Here is a 23,582-nt window from a genome sequence, read left to right as displayed (position 1 = left end):
GTACTATTTTGTAAACAATCCCTGTATTCTTTGCCGTGATTTTGCAGTCACACACCACACCACACACTTTTTTTCTTCTTAATTTCCCCATCCCTCCTGCATTCTGTGCTATTTTCAAGTTCAAATCACCAGCCAGGAATAAGCAAACCTGGACCTATCATCTTTAAAGCTTTATTTACTTCTTCCCGGCTTATTCTTGGTGTTACTCAAAGTGATTTAGAGTACCATCGCTGAAAACCTTCTCGGAATTTTCTTCATTCAATAGACGGCTCATCTCTCTTTGATCCTGTCTTCATCGGTAAGCACCAATCTTTGGTCATCTTCTATTTGGATAATATGAGTGTTATTCTTTGTAGTCTTGTCTCTAGATTTTGTTAACTTCCCTAGCTTTCTCTCTCACCTGGTGATACAAGTTCGTTATACATTTCATCCCACGCTCGCACTCTCGATTTAGTCACTGCCCGCTTTGCTGTCTTAATGCCACATTTATCCTGTTCTGTTCCAGGAGCATCCCACTGTTTTATCTTCTCTCTTCGCACTAATAGCTTGTTACACTTTCTTGTTTCACTACTACGTCTCTTTCCCTGCAGGGAGACTATTTCTTGAAGTTCTACCGAAAGTCTTCTTCGTGACCATTCTCCCACTATTTACGCTCCATTTCTGTACATTCTGTTCTTGTAGGTTTACTCCTTCCGTAACACTTTCTTTGAACGATGTTCTTAAACTATCCTCTTTCAGCCTCCACTATAGTTAAGTTTCGGATGTCAATTACGCGGAATCTTATTGCATCTATTCTCCAGTCTACGCTCACCATTCTAAGCCTGCTTTCACCATATATTACTTTGCAGTTCTTAATTTCCTAAAAATATTGTCTCCAGCACAAAATGTAATCGATTTGACTTACTTTCTTTTACTATTCTTATAAATCAAAAGATACTCCTTCCTCTTCTGAAAATATATATCGAATCCTGATGCAAAGTCAATCACTCCACTTACTTCCTTATTCCTTTCTTCCACACCCCAACCATAGTGTATTTTCTCAATTCCTCCCTTGTTTCTACAGACAAGCCCATTCAAGTCACCCCCACAATGACTTTCCTCTACTGCGATGCTGCGAAATTCATGGTCCAAACCTTACAGAATTCTATCTTTTCTTCCTTCTCGTAGCCTACATTCGGAGCATATGTGCAAATTACATTTTTCATTTCGCCCCTGCATATCTTCTACTCATACATACCATATTATCTTTCCACATCACTGAGAAACAATTCCTTGCTGATTTACTCCATTAAACAGCAACTTGCAGCTGCCTTCTAGCTCTCGTGTCTTATTACTTTTCTAATTTGTTTCTTGCACGCACAAGATTACCAACTCTCTTCTATCAGATATGCAGCCTTTCTTCCTCGTCTACTCAATGTCCCGACATTGATGGTTACCACTCTTACCCTCACATGGACAAGCGTCCTTAACAAAGCCCAACCTCTACTCGGTAACATTTGCTCATTTCTCATACGTTTGACGAAGCCTCTACAAGTTGCCTAAGGGGTACGCCCTAGCATTTTCTGAGTCTTTACTTAGAGACCGATCATGACAGTGTTGGCGTAGCTTTTAAGACTTATTTTCATTTTATTACTATTGTTACAATTTCTTCTTTCTGCGAAAAAGTGACAGGATAAGGAACAACAGGGCGAGTATCAATTTCCGTTTACTTTCAAGACAGCTGTTTAAACGGATTATTAATAGCTTAAAAACAAATAATAATAATAATAATAATAATAATAATAATAATAATAATAATAATAATAATAATAATAATAATAATGCATTTACTGAAGATTAACAATTATGTATAGCGAAAGAAGCCTTTAGGAGGAAGCAAAGTCTGTTTTGTGGGACCTTGAATAAAGAGTTGAAAAGAAGACTTATAAAATGCTTCATGTGGAGTGTTTTACTGTATGAGGCGGAAACATGGACATTACGTAAGAGTAGAGATGCAAGTGCTCGGAAAAAAACCGGCTTTTTTGGAAAAAACTCGGTTTTTTCTGCTTTGCTTTTTTGCTTGGGAAATTTTGGGCTTTTTTGAAAATTTTGCTTTAAACTGATAAAGCAGACTTTGTTTCGCTTCTCTACAACAAAAAAAGCCATTTAAATAGTGGTTGATGCAGATAATAATATGAAACCTCGAAAATAAACCATGAATTTCAAAAAGATTTTTTTTTTAATTCTTAACATTTACATTATGAATTCCAAAGGATTAACCCATATATGTAATAATATTTTAACCTCATATACAATAAGTACTTTAAAAATGATACACAAATAACTAGCAGGGGGCCGCGGAGGCTCAGTGGTAGAGCGTTCACCTCTGGTGCTTGGGGTCTCGGGTTCAAACCCTGCTCCTGCCAAGTGAACTTTGTGATGGACAAACACCGTGTGCGTGGGTTTTCTCGGGGTTCTCCCGTTTCCTCCCACTTTCTTCATTCCACCATTTCATTCATCTCTCATCATCACCGTCTCCTTTAGCCTAACCGGCATAACCGTGGGACATAAAACTCAAAAATTTCATTTCATTTCATTTCACAAATAACTAGCAAAATTGTATGTAGTATTTTTACTTCAAAATATCACACACGCTCTTTTTGAAGCAAAATAAAGAAAAACATGAGAGAAATCTGCACATCTAGAGCTTCGTTTCGGGTGGTTCTGTACATTCTTGAAATTTTTTAGGTAAATTTTAACTTTTATATACATTGTATGAATATTTCGAACAATTTTTTCAGTGATTGATCACATACGTTATAATGTTACCACCTATCAGGTGCTTCGGATGTGCAAAATCGGTAATGCTTCAAATTCTGTAATGCACTGACTGTTCCTTAAGCTTGTTCAGAATCGGGAAAGTATCGAATTTTCTGTTCATGGATCATATACGTAATAGATGGTTCATCTGAGCGTATGGTTTCCTAGGCTGTAGAATATATAACCACCATCACGGTTTACCCAGTCCTGAAGGTTTCTGAATTTTTAACAAGAAAATTCAACATATAGTTACGAAACTTTTTTATATATAAAATAAAAACTATGGAATACATTTAAAAAGAGTGGAAGAATCAATCACTCTTCCAATTCACAAGAAAGACGAAAAATTTGATTGTAATAATTATCGAGGTATTTCTCTTAACATTCTATTAATAAGATTGACCCCATACGCAGATGAAATTATTGGAGATTATCAGTGTGAATTTAGTCGAAATCGACCAGATATTTACCATTCGACAAATACTCGAAAAGAAATGGGCATATATTACCAAGTACATCAACTGTTTATTGATTTTAGAAAGACTTACAACTCGGCAAGGAGGGAAACATTGTATAACATTCTTGCAGAATTTGGAATACCGAAAAAGCTAGATTTATTAAGTGTTTAAATGAATTCCAGACTAAAGTCCGAGTAGAAAAATGCGAGCTTCCATGTCGAAATTGGCCTGAAACAAGGATATGCGTTATCGCCGTTATTATTCAGCTTTGTTACGGAGTACGCTATAAGAAAAAACAAAGATAGGAACCAGGGCCTAGAGTTGAATGGTATTCACCAGGTTATGGTGTATGCTGATGATTTAAATCTGATAGAACGATCGAAAGAAATGCAGAGGCCTTAGTAAACGCTTGCAGGGACATGAGTAAATGCAGAGAAATCTAAATACAAGGAAGTTCACAAGCAAGTTACGGCAAATAGTGAATGCGTTAAAATATCAATTAATACTTTCGACACAGTGGATACTTTCAAATATCTTGGATCAGTATTACCAGACCAAAATCATACCCACAAAGAAATTAAATGTCGACTAAAATCAGGAAATTCTTGTTATTATTCAGTTCAAAATATGTTGTCGTCGCGAATTCTGTCAAGGAATTTAAACCTTAAAATATATAAAATGATAATAATGCCTGTTATGCTTTATGGTTGTGAAACATGGTCGCTTACGCTGAGGGAAGAACGCAGACTGAAATTATTTGAGAATAAAATTCTGAGACGAATATTTGGACCCAAGAGGACCGGGGATGGCGGAAACTTCATAAGGAGGAACTACATAATTTATACGGTTTACCAAGCGTCGTTAGAGTCATCAAGTCTAGGAGGCTCAGGTGAGCAGGTCATGTAACCAGAATGGAAGAAAGTAGGAACGCTTTCAAATTTTTAACTGGAAATCCAATCGGGAAACGTCCATTAGGAAAACCTAGGACCAGATGGGAGGACAATAATAAAGCAGAAGGATGGATAAGCAGAAATAGGAATACAGAGTAGAAACTGGATTGAATTGGATAAGGACAGAACCAATGGAGAGCTTTTGTGTCCATAGAGAAAGAGAGAGAAAGAGAATACATTTAAGTTAAGCACAACTACACAAGAAACATGAGTGAGTGGTTAGCATTCGCGCTTCTATCGTGAAGTCCGGGATTCAACCCCGCATTCGATCATTTTGACAAAAGTTTTTCTTAATTCTATCTGTGAATGTAGAGATAGTGCGTGTACTGTGTGTCCTGGCCGACTTACTTTCTAATCGTTTTTAAATCTTTGTTATTATTAATTACCAGCAGTGATGGGTTTGCGAAGAGGGTTAGGGTGGGGATGTCTTTCGGATTAAAGACTCTACCCCGAAATTAGGGAATTTCTAAAACAAACTAAATATTAGTTTTGCCTTTACTCATAAACTTCAATCTGTCTTCAAATAAAAAAAAAATAGGAATTTTTAGAAAAACTAAGCATTAATAAGAAAAGCCCCTCCCAAAATGCTTTTCTAAATCCGCCACTGATTATCAGTATAAAATGGTCTTCAAGGTTGTATCTGGTGGATTATAGCTCAATATACAAACGAAACGAAATATTTGTTATGCCTGCACTCAGTGGCGTATTTAGGGGGGGCTTCCGGGCTTAAGCCCCCCCCCCCCCGAAATCTTACTTACTATAGTAAAGTATATGAAATATCTTGCAGAATTTTCACATTTTCAGGCAAAGCCCTCCCCGAAAGTTAGCAAAGCCCCCCCGAAAGAAAATCGTAAATACGCCACTGCCTGTACTCATAAACTTAAGCTCCTCTTAAATAAAAGTTAGGAATTTTTAGAAAAAAACAAACATTATTCAGAAAAAACCCTCCCAAATATTTTTCTAAATCCGATACTGAATATTTCGATCAAATGGTATTCAAGCTTGTGTCAGGAAGATTATTGTTAAATCATTGCACAGCTACAGTATAACGGAAATGTGGAAGTACGCTCTGACAGACATATAGAAAAACGTACGCTCTGATGGATATATTGAAAAACATAAGTTTAATTATGTATTAGAAGCAAGAGTACTAAGCTCTAAGAAGTGAAACGCGGATGACTAAAAAGAAATGATCTAGAGAAGAAAAAATGTCGATAATTCAGAAGTTAAAATAAGGTTAAATAGCTTCTAAAATTGCCCTCAAATACTACGTACTTTATGTTTACTTTAATTCATAAACCATGTGCTCCATCCATCATTATGGTGAATTCCAGAGCGAAATATGGCATTCAGGTCATGAAATCTTATTTAACTTTAGAGTATACTATAAGAAAGCTATTTAAACAGAAAAATCATGAAAATGAAAAAAGCCAAAATTTCCAAAATTCTCGTTTTTTTTTCAAAAAAGCCGGCTTTTTATGTGCAAAAAACCATCGATTCAAAAAAGCCGGCTTTTTTGCATCTCTACGTAAGAGTGATGAAAAACGACTGGAAGCTTTCGAAATGTGGGTGTGGAGAAGAATGGAGAGCGGAAAACGAATGAAAAGGGTCTTAGAAATGCTGGGGGACAAAAATTAATTTTAGATATTATTAAGAAGAGGGAGAGAAACTGGTTGAGACATTGACTAAGAACAGCGGCGCCGCAAATCTGTCTTCAACATTGCGGGGGACGGGACGGGTAAAAAAGTTCCTTTTTTTAAGCAATGTTCAAAACAATTTTGAAGTTGAAAAACAATGTGGTGAAAGATCAGAGGAGCAGAGTTGTCTTTAGTATTGGGAGGCGGGCAGATTTGAGGCTTATTCGGGGAGACATGTCACTCACTTTCCTTTGTGGCAATCGCAGACAAATCATCACATTTCTCCCCAAAAAGCACATTTCAAATCAGATTACTGAGGGGGACAGTTCCCCCAGTTCCAAGATTGGAGAGGACATGTCCCCCTCATCACCTCGAGATTTGCGCCAGTGTTGCTAAGATGGAAGTATTTGTGGATGTACACGATTTAGGTGCATGTAAGAGTGAGATAAACACATGCTACAGATAAACCTCCAAATTATGGGTTTAGACAACTAGACCATTTAGGAAGTCCGTCTACTGAAACATGGCGAGGCGATGACCACATGCCGATACGCTTTCGCAGAATTATTCCTATTAGGCCACCACGTCGCCGGGAAGAAGGACCGCCATCCAGATGGTGGCACGTTTTTCTAGAACCGCCATTGCGGCTGAAAAGTGGTTTTATTACGGCAACATGTTGGCAGGAAGATGGGCAGCTAAATATATGGTGGCATGTAGTTATGTGGCCCCGATATGGTGGTTCAGAGGATGGTATCATTATAACTCTGACCAACATCCCGACGGCGGGCGTCGCTGCTAGATTCATTACAACAGCTAGGAGCTGGATGCTGAGATGACAACGAATTACTTCAGGGGACAGCTCCCGACTTCAATATTGATTCCTAGATAGTAATAATCGTAAAAGATAGCGGGAAACTTTTTTATATGTATCAGGCTTTCATTTCTGATGCAACTATAACTTCTAGATCTACTTCTTAAGGTTTCAGCATTGAATTCGAATAGTTTAGAGATCTACAGTAGGTACACAATGTGAAAGCCACTGAAAATCATTTGAATGCCACTGAAAATCATTTTGTATTATTTAAAATTGTTATACAGCAATAGCCTTTATTTAAATTGAAAATTTTGTTAGAAAATTTTAATTTTCATACCTCGAAATTTTTAACTTTTTTTTTTAATATAGAAAAGGGGTTTATAAATTAACAATGACAAATATTAAAAAAAAAAAAAACAATCGAATTGTTGCTAAGAGTTAATTTTTTCTTATTCGTGTAGCAAAATTCGGTGAGTGTAATCAGGTAAGTATTTTATTCCCCTATTTTTTTTTTTTTCTAGTGGCGTTGAGGTTAAAAACGTTACTAGGAATGAGGGAACAGCATATATACAAGAAATAGTAAGAACATTAAATCAACATGCTAGTTTGTAACTTGGCTGTTAAGATTACTTAGGGGCAACAGAGGGAAGGGGAACAGCGCCTGGAATAAATCCCTCTATGAAAAGGAAGCTTCGATGGTGGTTTACCTTAATGGTATCTTCCTCAGGTTCCTTTCCCCTTTGTAATTTGCAGGCCATGGGCGCTGAGGGCCTATATATAATCAATTGGCATCTCTTCAGGCCCGGCAAATTCCCGAAAGATGCCTGGATGTTTATGTAAATGTAACAGTTATCTTCATATTTCTCAAACATTAGCATTTTAAAACATGTAGATACTATTTAAGAGCACTGAATGATTTATTATTATTATTATTATATATTTTAAAAATGCAAAGTTGGAGCAAAGCAGCTTTTTTTTTGTTTTGTTTTGTTTGTTTGTTTGTTTGTTTTAAGCAACTTCTGTTCTTCATAGATTAATGCAATCCATAAGGTACTAAATCGAAAGTATACATTTCTGAGTTTTAGAAGTTTTGTGTTGTTTGAAACTTTGATTCCTTTTGTCACAGCCAGCAGCGCAAATCTGTCTTCAACATTAGGGGGGGGGGGGGACGGGTAAGATTTTTTTTTAAGCGATGTTCGAAATATTTATGAAATTGAAGAACAATGCTGTGGAGGATCAGGGGAGCAGAGTTGTCTTCAACATTGGGAGGCTGGCAGACTTGAGGCTTATTCTTGGCGGGACATCAATTTCATCTCACTTTCCTTTGTGACAATCGGACACAAGTCATCACATTTCTCTCAACAAAACATATTTCAAATCGGATTACTGGGGGGGGACAGTCTCCCCCAGTTTCAAGATTGGAGGGGGCATGTCTCCCTCTTCACCCCCCCCCCCGGGATTTGCGCCAGTGGCTAAGAAGGAACTATGTCACGAGGGACAGGTATAGTGGGAGAAGAGGGGAAGGGGAAAAAAGGAGGCTATAATTAATGAACGATATCTAAACAGAAAAATCGTACGTGAGGACGAAGAGGTTAGCGAAAGACCGTGGAGCATGGAAGCTTCTCAGTTGCAGCAAGTAAGGGCAGAATACCTATGATGATGATGAATGATTATATAACTTATACTCTTTATGAAAAATGTTTAGAAAAAAGCGAAAATTCTCACATTCGAAATCAATTTTATTGTGCTACACAATTCTATGTACAAAGAACACCAGGTAAGTTTTGCAATAGAACAGAACGGATCATCACAGGAGTTTTGCAAATTAGCACATCTTTAAACATGTCCAAACCTGCACTGTAGAAGCTATAGTCATTGTCGCAGTATCAGTTGATTTTCAGCTGTGTTAGTGAAAAGAGGTGGAGATGTCGTCGTGGTCAAAAACTGAATACCGGCAAATTTTGTGCTATAATTTTGCACGTGGTTTAAGTGTTGATCAGTGTTTAGAGGAAATGACTCCTGTGCCTGGAGAAGATTGTCCTCATCGTACAACGATATTTAGGTGGTACTGAGAGTTTCAAACAGGAAATTTCAAAGTTGAGAACTCTCGAAGGTCAGGACGGCCATCTTCATCAGTGACTGAACAAAACATTGCTGCAGTAAGGAAAATGCTTGAGACAGAGAGACGGTTACATACCACCAAATAGAGGTATGCTTGGGCATTAATGCACCAGCAGTTCGTGCTATTCTCGGCGATCACCTTCGAGTTAGAAACCTTTGTATTGGGTATCACATGACTTGACCGACGAGCAGATGGCACACTGAGTTTCAAGGTGCCGTGAAATGTTGACAAAATTTAAAAATGGAAAATCTTCCTCTGTAAACAGTATTGTGACAGGTGACGAAACTTGGCTCTATTACCATGACGTCCCGGCCAAGGCTCAAAACAAAGTATGGACGTTAGAAGAGGAAGAGACCCCCGTGGCAGTTCGAAAGTCCACATCAGTGAAGAAGAGAATGGTGGCGGTATTTTTTAGTGTGTGAGGAATTATCCAGCGACTTGTCTTAGAAACACAGAAAACAGTCATAGGGAAGTGGTACACTGAGGAATGTTTGCCTAATGTTCTTACAGTTCTCGAACAGTTGCGCCCAAACTCAAGGATGGACACATGGTTTCTTCACCCGATAATGTTCCAGCGCACCATTCAAAAGTTTGCTCAGAGTATTTGGCCAGAACTGGACAAAAATTGTTAGAGCACGCTCCGTATAGTTCTGATCTCGCTCCCTGTGACTTCGCGCTGTTCTCCCATGTGAAGACCAGACTGAAAGGAAGGCGTTTTACAAGCGATGACGCCTTACTAAGAGTTTAGGACGATGAGTATGGCCAGATCTCTCCTGAAAGACAGCAGAGTTTCTTCGACGACTGGCTTCAAAGAATGGAAAAGTATGTAATGTGTGGTGGAAAGTACTTTGAAAAAGTACAAGAAATAAGATCGTATTGCAAAACTTTCCTCGTGCCCTTTGTAAATTCATTAGCTTTGCAAAATACCAGCTTTTCGCACAAGAACTGAAAAATATTTTTACCAGCTACCATTTGAAAAGAGTCCCCTCTCCCTGTTATCATTATACAAAGAAAAAAACTTTGTCGCTTTGTCGTTATTCAAAAGTTACTGTACATAGAAATAGTATCGAAGATATGCCACATTTGCTGAAAAAAAAAGAAAGAAAAAGAAACATTAACAAGACAAAAAAAGTGTTAAAATAAATCAAAGAACGCATCAGAGATCCCCAGGATTTTTTATATATACAAAAGGTATCAGTATTACCCAATCCAAACATGAATTAATACGTACCGAAAGATAACCTACAATCATCCAAACCAAAGTGAATCCAGCACCACCGGAAAGCACTGCTATTTCTAATGGTACAAGTTTACCATCTGCTTCAATTATTAAAACAAGGCAGCTACACTGAAAAACAATGCATAATATACATATTACTAAGTAAGTACACTTAGTAATCTTTTGTTTCAATAAAAATATACACATTAAACTACGTACTAACAAGAGTAAATAAATCTAAATATTACATATAAAAAAGTGATACATCTTAGCGGTAAATGTTAAAAAGATTAGTTCCAGAATTAGTTTTCATTTCCCTATATATAAAGTTGAAACAGTAGAAAAAAATGAAATGAAATCTTTAAGTTTTACGTCCCACGATTATGCCGGCTAGGCTAAAGGAGACGGTGATTATGAGAAATAAATGAAATGGTGGAATGAAGAAAGTGGGAAGAAAGGAGGAACCCCGAGAAAACCGCACACACGATGTTTATCCACCACAAAGCTCATTTGGCGTGAGATGGGATCGAACCAAAGACCCCATGCACCAGAGGTAAACGCTCTACCACTGAGCCACCGCGCCCTCTTGAAACAGAAATATCATTTTACACGGAAACATGAAAATTTAGAAGTTATCCTGTAGATTAAACTGTAAGGTAATTCTTAAAAAAAACACATTTATGTATATTAAAATTTTTGTTATTGAAAATAAAAAGAAACAAGCTACGTTTTTATAAACAAGTAGATTGACTTTCAAGGAAGTGAAATCAGAAAAATGAAAGTGACAATGTCAAAAATACAAAACACTAACAAAGAAGTTATATAGGTGAAAGGCCAAAATACAAATATATAAACTGACCAAAAAATAAACAAAGGATTAGAACGGTCAGAAACGTCAATAGCGACAGATTGGTCAAAGGCGACGTTACACTCCGTATTTGGGTATAAGTCAAATTAGTTGACAACCAGTTGTTCAACCCTTGAACTATCTTAGAAGTAAAACATTTGATTCAAATATATAAAGAGGGGTCGCGATGGCTCAGTTGTGGAACGTTCACCTCTGGTACATGGGGTCTCTGGTTCGGTCCCAGCTCGCGCCAAGTGGACTTTGTGGTGGACAAAAACCACCGTGTGCGTGGGTCTTCTCCGGGTTCTCTCGTTTCCTCCCATTTTCTTCAATCCACCAGTTCATTCATTTCTCATCATTACCGTCTCCTTTAACCTAGCCGGCATAATCGTGGGACGTAAAACTCAAAGGATTCATTTCATTTCTCAATTATCTAAAGAAACAACACATAAGAAGTTCATAGTGCATGGAGGTCTTCTTCCTTGACAGGCTTAATCTATTCAATTCATAATTCTGGGTGCATAAATGCTTCCTTTCGGAGTTAAAGGCTGCCGAAAACATGAAAAAAATTAACTTTAAAGGACCATAGATCCAAAACTATGTGACGTTACCGTAGAAGTAGTTGGTGAGTACTTCAAATTATATGCACGTAGCCAAACTCCCGCTTAAAAAATTGTTGTGTGAGTACCTTAGGATTCTGAAATATGTATTGCAAGGATCCCCACATCACAACAGATGCACGTATCAGCTCAACACGTGCTAATGATTATAAACAACCTAGTAGACAACAAGCCGACACGGAAGACACCGAGGAACACCGAAAGCAGACGGACCTCACGGAAGGACCCGAGGAGGACAAATAAAAGGAGGACCACCGAGGGACCCAGCATCAGTCGACCTAACCTTTACCTTCCTATGTCGCTGTGGACTAGGAGCACCTCTTCCTTCCCTATGCCGCAGTGGACTAAGGATCCCATCTTAAACTTACAATCCGATTCTAACCTACAACCTGCCAAAGTGTTTTGAAAACTGCCATCAGTGGAAGGGGCACCCGGCAAAACATTTAGTATTCATTCACTTGGTCATTGAGGAAAAGACATTGAATTAGAGACACTTGTATTTATTATATTTTGTAATAAAACTTGGTAAAGTGGAAAAGACGCCCGGTCTATCATTTGACTCTACTAAAACATTACAGTATTTTTGGATAAGGAACATATTAGTTCCTAAGTGAGGTCTTGATCCGACTACGGTAAGTCTCATAGTTTCGGAGCTATGGACCCTTAAAGCTAATTTTTTCATGTTTTGGGCAGCCTATAACTCCGAAAGGAAGTATTTGTGTACCTAGGTTGATCTAAATTTTTTGTCTTATCTTGGTGTCAGGAATCACCTCCCAAAAGTTGTCGGTATTATTTAGAAACACCCTATATAATGTAAATAGATGCATCTAACTTACTTTTTCTACTACCGAGAATTCAACAACCTATTTTATCTCTCAAAAGTAAATGTTTTCATATTTTAAATATTAACATGGTAATATAAGCAAATATCTTTCAGTCTTTAAATTTTATTCTCTATTATTATTATTATTATTATTATTATTATTATTATTATTATTATTATTATTATTATTGTAACTCTTCATTTAAAGTTACAAAACACAACTACCACCCTCACTCTGACGTTCATCTGGGGAAACACTAATGGGGATGGTCGGCCTCGAGATTCGAACTCAGAACTTCTCGACCGCGAAATAAAATCGCTAACCGCTCACCAGCTGACTCACTACAGCCCACCAAAGGATTTTATCGGCCACATTCAATAATTATCATCCATTTACAGGGTGGACCATTTAACTTCAAATACTCTTGTCATTTTTAAACTAATTGATAAAATTCGATATGTCATTGCATACAAATATCGATAAGAGGATATTGTTTGACATACCGCCCAATACCACCCGACTAACAGCATGGCCAATCCAACATAAACTTATAGTTTTTAATGGCCCTACGTCAGGTTGTCTAGAAATTAAAGGACGTTTTGGCATGGTTAAATAAAAACAAAAGATAAGTGCACAAAACTTCATTTACAAAGCTACAGTACCTTACTCTACTTTTCTATGTAATCGCCATAGTCGTCAAGGCACTTGTTATAACGTGGGACCAGTTTTTCAATGCCGATGTTATACTCAGCTGACAAAGTAAAGATTTGAGCCACGCTGTCACTGTCTACTTGAGCTCCTCATCGTTTGTGAACTCTTTTCCACCCAGAAATCCTTTAAATTTCGGGAATAAATGCAAAACACTTAGTGCCAAGTCAAGGCTGTACGCAGGATGACCAAAGATTTCCCACTTTAGACGCTGAAGTTCCCCCCACTCCGCTCTTCATCATACACGCTGGTCCCTCTTTGATTAAACATAATGCACCATTTCCTCACTGATGACTCGTTCATTGCACTATCACCAGAAACATTCTTTATTTGACAATAAATTTCAATAAGCTTAACTTTTTGCGCGCTCAGAAAACGAATGACACTCCGTACTTCACATTTAGCGGGATTTTTGAATGGCGCTGCCATTTTGTATTTTGGCTGCATAAACAAGTAGCGTGACCACACAGCATTGAGACTCCGCTCACACTGAGATGAAGGAAGAAGCTAACTGCCGCGCACGCAATCGCAGTGGTCGGATGTCGGGGCGCCGCGCGTGATGTACAATCGTTCTTTACTTTCTGGATGGTTCTCGTAGATATTTCAGATATACATGTTAAACCAAAATTGTCAATACCATACTTGTTCAAACTAAGAACACTACAGTATTAGAAAAGTTCGTCAACATTTAAATTTTGAAGCCTCTACAACAACAATAACAAAAGTGTGATAAACTTGTTAACGCACATGGGAAGTACTTTAGTATCAAACACTATGACCACGATATGACATAAGGGCAAGAGCGAAAGTTAACGCACAAAGAAAGAAAAAAAAAAAAAAAAAAAAAGACACAACTACCAGCCAAGTGTGTTTACGCATTACAAATACCAACACTGACAAATCATCTTACTTGTTACAATGTTGCACGGGGTCCGTAGTCTTCAATTTCTGGCTATTTTGGCTTACACTCCTCAGCATACTTTAGACCAGGAAAGCAAATAACCACTCGCCTACTCGCCCGGGGCGAGTTTTTAATATCGCTATTATTTCTTTTAAAGGTAAGTAAATGATTTCTATTGTGGGATGTGGGCTAGTAAATTTTTTTGCTTACTTGCATCCCTGCTTTAGACAGACCTGAAGTGAAGTTCCGTAGATTAGTCTTGATGCGACGGACGAGCTGTCATGAAGTTTTAGCTTCCCACTCCCCTTCATAAACGTCCGCAGCCAGCAATTATGGAAGACAGGCGTTCCATGCTATTGTGCGCTGCCAACCAGTCATTTGACTTCCTGCCATAATGACTGGTTACGGGATCTGACCAAAATACATAGTTATCATTATGATGGTGTGTGCTAATGAACTGAATCAACTTTGAGAGATATCTCTTGGTGTACATGTCGGCTGTGATTGCTGAATCATTAACTGTATAGATGAATGGTTGGGTGAAATAGTCACCCATACCAGTACTTTCTTCTTAAATTTTTCCTTTCTTTTATAGCGAACAGTAGCTGGAGTACCATAGAATCGAATGTATAATATCTACCTTTTCTTGGCATTTCATCCGCGAACGAAGTTTTCTCCACTTGCCTGTTATTATAGCGAGTTGGTTCTCTGTACACTTGGGTGGTTTTATACTAACTAACTAACTAACTCACTAACTCTACGGCCTATGGAACCCGGAGGTTCAATGCCGCGTTCACAAAAGCTCTCCACTGACTTCTATCCTTAGCTAACTGCATCCACTTTCTACTTTGTATTCCAATCTCTGCGAGATCCATCTTAATATTGTCCTCCCATCTGCGCCTAGGTCTTCCTAATGGTCGTTTTCCGATTGGTCTTCCAGTCAAGTGGGTGGTTTTAGACGCTTGAAATATTTTACACCCATTTTCTGCAAATTCCAAACAACAGTTTTTTCTGGAGACATGAAATTTACCAGCCAGTTTCTGACCACTTATCCCAACACGGTTTTTTGGAAGTTTCTTCAGTTTTCTCTTGGAAATGTTGGTCAGTTTGCCAGGACGGCCACACTTTAGCAAGTCTTCAGCCGGGAGACTATTTTGATAGCATTTTATGATGGTACATATCCTACAATGTGAAAAGTTCTCTTTCTGAAAAATGCTTCAGAACTTTCACCATAGATAGTTGTCCAAGAAGGTAATGTACAAGTCGTCGTAATGAAACTTTCTCTTATTTTTCAGCCGCATACTGTTCATATTTCCTTGCTCAGTACGAAGCACACTATCTATGAAACTTTTATACACAGGACTGACTCGCAATCTCAATGTGACCTTGGCACAGAGATGATACGTTTGTGTTTACTTTCGCCCATGACTTTATTTCTAACAAGTAGGCAGAAAAAATTTTTCTTCTTCTTCTTCTTCTTTTTTAAATATTCGTTCAAAAATGTGCTTAGATAGTTATCATACCCAATCACCTAGAGAATTTACAATAAATGTATAAACATTATACTACTGTTTATAGCAATTTGATTTCTCAACCTGTTCTGGAAATATGAAAAACATAGGTAGAGACTGGTATTTGATATTCTGCTTAAAACGAAGTACTTCTGGGAAATTGTTTCAGAAAATGTTGCCGTTGTCTCCTTCTATAACATTACAACAATAGTTTTTGGTAGTTACGTTTACAACAAGTTCCCGCAACTTTCTAATTTTAGGCTATGTTCCAAACTTGACCAATGTTTTTCATAACTGGAACGGGTTAAGATATCTTTTGTTTAACGTCCCTTTATTTATTTATTTATAATAGGTTTCAGATACAGCACTAGGCCATTTTACACTGAAACATTTTAACAATTTGTAACATAACAATAGAATAACAAATTGAAATCAAGATAGTACAGTACAATGGCAACATTACAAAGATAGTTTATTTATAGATGATCTGAAGGTATGCTCATTTGAAAAAAACGTTTACAGTTTCTGGTAACTTATTATACGTGCTAACAATTCGGTTTAGAAGGGACCCTTGGACAATATTAACTCTCGCAGCTCGAGTGTAAAAGAGATTACTAGATCGTGTTGTTCTAGCGGGTGCGCGAAAATTGATCTGACTTAATAACTGTTCACATGATATATGGCCATTTACAATTTTATGCAAAAATATTAGGTCAGAAATTTTGTTTCTCACTAGGGGAGGTTTGATATTGAGAAATGTTAAAACATCATTTTTTGGAAGTGTTCGAAGGTGAGGTACTCGGTAGGATACAATGGCTAAAACGAAATGTATTACAGAATTTAATTTTTTCAGATGAGTAGGGCAGGCCATAGACCAGATAGGAGAACAGTACTCAATAGTGGGAGCAACATATTACTTATAGAATAAGCTAAGGGAGGCGATGATTAAGGCAAGTGAATGATGCTGGAAGAATTGGTGGAATGAGAGTGGGAGGAAACGCCAGTACCTCGAAAAACCCACGGACACGGTATTTGTCCACCACAAAACCCACTTGGTCAGGGATCGAATCAGTGACCCCTCCCACCAGAGAATTAAGATATTGTAGAATTTTTAGAATAACTACATAAATGAATACAAAATCATCTTACCAAAGCTTGAGCGTCGAAAGCTAAAAGTACCAAAACCCTTTGTAATTTCCTGCACATTGACTGCATGGTAGGATCCGCTCCTACAGTTCGAAATACTAAATTTCCTGATGTAAAATAATCCAAACTAATGCAATAGCCCATTACAACAATGACAGGTCCAGCGAATATTGTGACGATCAATCGCACCTGCAAACAAAAGAAAGAATTTATTATCATCTCAGCCATTCAAAAGAGCAATTTTATTACTAACTCATCTTGTTCTTCTAAATTACGATAGATCAAGTTAAATGTAGAAATTTCACTGAGGGCTGAAAACATTGTCAAGATATAGGTAAGAAAAGATTTTAGTGGGGAAAAGGTGTATGAAAGTTAGTTAAATATGATATTAAAAAAAAAAAAAAAAAAAAAAAAAAAATACGAAGCACAAAGATTTAAGACATGTACCCTATGAAACAGTTGAACGTTTTCTGTACAATATGGAATATGAATAGGGTCAGTACCTTCAAAGTCTACTAAAAATGAGAAATTGTTATTGTAATCTATATTTCATTGTAATATGCAAGATGTTAATGAATTATACTGACAAATTGTAAACGGTGATTCCTCACATTAAAATAAGAAAAAGTTCATATGGAACTGTGGGGAAAAGTGCAAAGTTTCAGAGCCAGGGTCGACCAAAAGCACAAAAAAAAGAAGAAGAAAGAAATACATTGCAACACGCGTCATTTCGAACAATGCTACCGTGTAGTGGTAGTCCTTATCAGCGTAAAAGAAGTCATGAAGTCAAAAATGCATATTTTAGGAATAAGCAATTCGAGAACAAAGAATTCCCCAAAGGACATAAATAGTTTATTAACGTAGGGCATAAATAGTTTATTAACACATTGTAAACAATTTCTACAGTTTTGGTGCCCTAAGTTTTCTCATAAATACTGCAATATTCCCTCATATTTACAAGCAACACTACGTGCTTCAACACAAGGACCACCAAGCAGCCGACGGATGACACCTCTAAAGAAAAGTCACGAAGAGAACCTGGCTATAAAAGAGGATCAGTCTCCAGCTGATCAATTCCTGCCTTTCTCTCCAAGCTGTTCTAGGCGGAAGAGACTTCCTAACATTATTTCTGCACTTTACAGACAAGAGATTCCTTAGCAATCTTTCCGTTGCACTGGACAGGAATTACTAACCCACCTCTGCGCTGCTACAGGCAAGAGGTTCCTAACCAACAAACCACAAGACTTCCGCGCTGCTCTGGCAGGAGGTTCAATTTATAGAAAAATGATTATTTAGAGACATCACTTATTCGTAATTCAGTGTATAAACCGTTAAATCCGTGTGCCGATTCTCTATCATATATTACAATACTGTCAGAAGTTTGGAAATGAAACACAGAATTGACGATATATTCATAGCCTCTTCCAAGATGATACACGGAAATGTGGAGAATGAAGAGCACCAATCAGTTTTGAAACTGTTCACCTCTGAGCCTGAATGCACGTCCGGAGGTTGGCAGGCTACTCGTCAATGGAATTATGAAGTGTCAACAGACAAGCGGTGGGCTTCCTTGACCAGGGCGCGCTTCCGGGGGTCCACATTAAGATGTCCCTTCCGGCAGGCCATTTATTGAAGCACTGACCAGTTTGTAGTCCAGCGGATTTAGATTCGGGCTGCTAGAGGGGCAGTCTGGTGTGGGAAGAATCAGGGACGTCGGCCCGTAGCCACTCCTGTATTGACTGTGCTTTCTGCGTGGGAGTAAGTCCTGTTCGAAGGTCCACTGTTGGTTGAGGAACATGATCGTACTCAGTGGTTTCACAATAAGGTCCAATACCGTGGTTTTGTACACGACAGCCGACGTGTCATGTTGTATTGTTAAAGCTCACATCCTACCACACCATGACAGATGCTTCCTGGAAACACGTTCAGCACTTTGCACTGATAATGATGCGTACACACAGTCATTTTGAGCATTAAAGGACTACTCAAACTGTGAACAGCCTCTCGTCAGTAAAGGTAACTGTCCTGTGACCATTTTCTATGTAATGCTAGGGGAGATGTTTGGCCTTTACCATCTTCTGCTGGCCTAATGCATCAGTTAGGAACTGACCTATATGTTGTTTGTAGGCTCTGAGTTCCAAGTCCTGATTGAACACTCATAACATGGTCTCGAAATGGACATCTCTCCGGACATCACTGACTCAGTCCTGACGGTCTTTCGCCGAATCCTTGCGGTTATGGCTTTAACTGCCTATAGTGTCCTCATTGTGCGCGCTCTGCCACTCCGCTGCCAACAGTTCTCGTTTCACTACAATGATGGAAGGTGTAGTAAACAAATTGTTCACTGATTTATAGGGATTTCTGGGTAGTGAAACTCTGTGGTAGTGGCATGTCCACCTTGTGTAGTGCCATGACTGCAACACAACTCTCATAGTCGCCCCACTCCATCGCTACACGTTCCTACTGCCACGTGTGCCACAGTTGAATGAACAGCTCAGGGACCCATTTCGCTCAGGATACCGAGATGGCAGCACTCACTCATGATACCCAGCATGGTCAAACGGCGGTCGAAGTCTCTGACAATATTCATGAATGAACTAGGTATATAGACTATCATTATGTACGAAAAGTCACGCCGAATAATGTGAGAAATACTAAATCAAAGAAACCTTCTACATCAATTTATTTTATCAATTTTTAAAAGTTTCATGTCTTCGTTTGCCCGTTAACTATTATTCACAGCATCTAAAAACCCCTTAATCTCAAATTTATATGATTTCTTATTCCTTTAACTCATATTATCATCCGGAACTTCAACATCAATACTTGATATTTATTGCCTATGGCATTCTAATCAATTGAAGTACAAATTTACTCAGTGACAAATATACGCTGAGTTATATTACGGAGTAATGGGCATGAATAAACTCAAAACAAATTAAGTTTTACGTCCCACGGTTATTTCTTGTAGGCTAAAGGAAATAGATGATTAAAGAAAGCGAAGAATTGAGAATATGAGACAAAATGGGAATACCCGAGGAAACCCACGAAGATGATGCTGTTCACCATACATTCACATGGCGCGAGATCGAACCAGGGTCCTCTCGCACAAGAGGTGAGCGCCCTACCACTGAGCCATTGTGGCCCCAAGAATAAACTCAAGTTCTAGGAAGCGAGTTAACCCTTTGAGGACCATGCATAAAAATATTCTGATTTTTTTTATGTATACCTAATTAAGATTATGCTTAAAGAGACTCCTCTTATATATATAAAAAAATATTATTTAAGATTTTTCATTGTTGCTTTTATATATTATAGGTATTACTAAAAAGAGAAACAGGAACTAGTTGGGACATTGGTTAAGAAGGAACTGCATCATGAGGGACGTGTAAGAGGGTATAGTGACAGGAAAAAGAGGGAGAGGGCGAAAGAGACTACAATTAATGAACGATATCAAAACAGAAAAATCGTACGTGAAGACAAAGAGGTTAGCGGAAGAACGTAGAAGATGGCCGCTCCTCAGTTGCGGCATGTGACATGCTAATAATGGCAAAATACCTATTATTATTATTATTATTATTATTATTATTATTATTATTATTATTATTATTATTATATTTTCAACGAACTTAAGAAGTTCGTTACTGAATTCTCTATGGCTGTGTGTCTGTCTGTCTGTCTGTTATTTGCGACTTTTTCAACTTTGAACCCTGCACTCGATAGAGCATCAAAAACTATCTGAGAATGTGATTAAATTTTTCGCGTCACTCTTACCGTTCCCGAGATATTGGCCAAAAAATGGCCGATTTCCATAGATTTAAGAAGCCATATTTCGGGAACCCTAAGTTATCGGGAGATGATATTGGTGTTGATCAATACCTAAGAGAATGGTATGGAATTTCGTTGGTTGTATATTTGTTATATGAAAAGCTCATAGTTCATTCTACATCACTTACGTTCCATATACATTGCTGAATTAAGACTAGTTAAACTTGCCCTCGACCATCCGCCTCACTTTTCTGTACATCGAGTACTTATCAGGACCAACTCATAAAATGTTCTACGAAATTTGATCTAGAAAATATTCTGGTAACACTCCTTCTGCAAGTTACTCTTTTTATATGCCCCAAGTTACAGCAATTGTTTGCTGGGTTACGAGATATGACGGCATTTTGGTACCAAATAGTAACCGGTAGCCAATGATCAACTTGCTACTGGCCAACTGGCCACCGTTCCCCAGATATGGGCCAAAAAAGTTCAAATTTCGGGAGATTTCAGTATAGAGATAATATTTTGCTAATTTTTGCGAGAAATAGAACAAGATGCGGATAAAAAGCTTTACTTTTACTTGTAGGAACAATCATAGTTATCCTTCCCACTCCATATCTCCATTCTTTTTAAGTTCGTTCTGGCAATGCTCTTGGAGCTTTCTCAAATGGTTTTTTGTACCTGGATTCTCTTAGTAATTTATGTAAGAATTAATTGTAGTTCTGTACAACAGATGGCAGCATCAGTTAATGCTGCAACGTAGTTTCACCGTGTAACCAAGGGAACGCAAAAAGAGAAATTCACCCAGATGATTTCATGGAATAATCACTGGAGCCCAAAGGATAAAATACTGGCATTATTGGAGTCATAAAAGTTACGCTTCAAAACACTCCCCAAACGATACAATGCACTTGTCCCATTTTTGCTGCCATATCTAGGTTATAAGAAGTGAACCTGCAGTTTACAGAAGAATCCGAACTACTTTATTGCGTTCAAACTCTCCCATCGGAAGTCGAAGCGGGGATAACAAGGCGACCGCGATAGTCACTAGACCAGAGGAGAAAAGCAGTTATGAGTTTGGAAAAGTAATATCTGATAAATTTTGGCGCACTATAGCACGAGGTCCACACAAGTCTCTTGACAGTCTCTGAACCAAGATTACTAAAAGCCACGTTCCGAACGGTTATACGGCCAGTTGAGCTTACTAACGCAATGTTCAAGTTTGCACCAATTTCAGTGATCTCTATCATTGGGAAAAAAATATGACGGCATGGTTAGGTTTTTATCAGTTTGAGAATAAAAATACGTCGTTTCATGATAATCCATTAAAATTTATCAAAATAAAGACCAATTTCAACAGCCACTTACTGTAACCCTCTATGGTTTGGGTACAAAACCTCGCCCCCAAAAACCCTGCGTCCCAAAATCTCGCCTGGCCAACACCTCGCAGTTCTAATCTCGCGATACAGAATCTCGCCTGACCTAAAGTACGTGGGACGAAATCTCGCCTGGGAAGAAATGTCGTCGGTATAAAATTTCGTCACGACGATTTCTTCGATGTAGAATGTTCTATATATCGCTATATTATATATTTAGTAATAACACAGAATTGCATTAAATTAATGACAAGAAAAAATTCTAACGGGAGCTTTGGAAATCTCTATCTCTCTATCTCTCTCTCTCTCTCTCTCTCTCTCTCTCTCTATATATATATATATATATATATATATATATATATATATATATATATACTGTATATATATATATATATAAATGACTATGTTTGTGACATCATATCTCATGAGCCACCCGACCGATCTTGATCAAATTTTCAACATAGATGAAGTTTAAGCCTGGGATGTTTTCTGTAATTTCATTTAGATTATCATGATGAAGGAAATGGTGGAATGAAGAAAATAACAGGAAACAAGAATACCTCTGAGAAAACCCACGCACACGATGTTTTGCCTCTTCTTATATTATTATTATTATTATTATTATTTGTAATGTGGAATTGCATATTAAGAAACTAACTCATTGAGTAGATTTTAAGGAGAGGTTTTGACTAAGCGAGATTTTGGTCCATGATGTTTTAGGCGGCGACGTTTTGACCACGCGAGATTTTGGGCGGTGAGTTCTGGCCACGTAAAGAAGTTTTGGGCGACGATGTTTTGGCCGCGAGATTTTGTCCGTACCCCATCCTCTACACGTGAAACATCCAACGGTTATGCCATTAGGTTAAGGAAGATGTACGACTAATACGGTTATGCCGTTAGGATAAGGGAGATGCACGATTAATAGAAATTAATGATTATGGAAGAATTAGTGCAATCAGTATGGAAGGAAATGGAAGCCTCGGAAACGGTAACAAAAATATGAACAGTCTTCTTCTCCTTGCATCGCGAAGTAATTAAACTTCAAAGAGTTTCAGTGCCCACTGACACCTCTGTTAGTGTCAGGTCACTAAAGATAATACGTGAAGGTTCCTATAGAACCTTTCTGAACGAACGGTAAACGTCACTTCTGAAAACTGTAATGAAGTCGGCTTTTTGGGAAAAGTATGATGCATAAGTTTATATGCTTGTCACTGTTTTAATTTGGTGTCCTTCATGTGAACAAAAATTGGAATGAATTTCCTGATCACTGTAATTCACTTTCTTGCCAGCTACAGAAATAAACAAACAAAAAAATCTGTAAAGATAACATGAAATTTGTCTCTTCAGCTGACATCAACATGCTGGCGATAAAAAGAGATGCAACCTCCACACTGAGTTTGTTTTTAAGTAGCTGATATATTTAGCATGTAGAGAATGTTGTGGTGTCGAAAAATATATGTTGTAAAGAAAAATGTATTAAAGTTAGTGTTATTTGCTAGATTAGTGTTTTCCTGAAATTGAAAATAACGCCATCTCATCTCTGGTTCAAATTTCCTTTGTCTAGTTTCCGTTCTGGGGGGGCGGGGATGTAAGGGAGTGTCTTCAGTCCTAACAAAAAACGATTCAAGCACATTCTTGTCGGTGAGGAAAGAACACAGACCTAGAACTTCAAACGAGCTTTTAACTGTTTTTTTTTCAATTGTGTTAAGTCCTGTAAAATGTTTAGATAGGGTTCCTACTGATCTGGAGAAATTTATTTCCCTGACTTCTCCGAACTTTGACAGGAAATTCCCTGACTTTCATGACAGGTGTCGGATGACGTTGGCATAAATATGGAATAAGTAACGGTGAATATTTATATATGAGAACATTTATTCTATAC

General features: G+C 37.9%; 1 protein-coding gene across 1 annotated transcript in view; it reads right to left on the bottom strand.

The window, feature by feature from the left end:
* The window catches only part of LOC145671425 (uncharacterized), a 97,835-nt gene that overhangs the window by 28,551 nt on the left and 45,702 nt on the right, over positions 1-23,582 (bottom strand). Inside the window, exons 5-6 of the mRNA XM_081740598.1 lie at positions 16,560-16,745; positions 10,012-10,128 (exon numbers count right to left, since the gene is read on the bottom strand). Coding sequence (XP_081596724.1) covers positions 10,012-10,128; positions 16,560-16,745 — 303 coding nt within the window. The remainder of the gene's footprint in view (positions 1-10,011; positions 10,129-16,559; positions 16,746-23,582) is intronic.

The sequence above is a fragment of the Thermobia domestica genome, chromosome 15 (genome assembly GCF_964235325.1).
Source record: "Thermobia domestica chromosome 15, izTheDome1.hap1.1, whole genome shotgun sequence".
In the NCBI taxonomy this organism is placed as follows: domain Eukaryota; kingdom Metazoa; phylum Arthropoda; class Insecta; order Zygentoma; family Lepismatidae; genus Thermobia; species Thermobia domestica.
The sequence above is the reverse complement of the archived record's forward strand: the minus strand, read 5'-3'. Positions and strand labels throughout refer to the sequence as shown.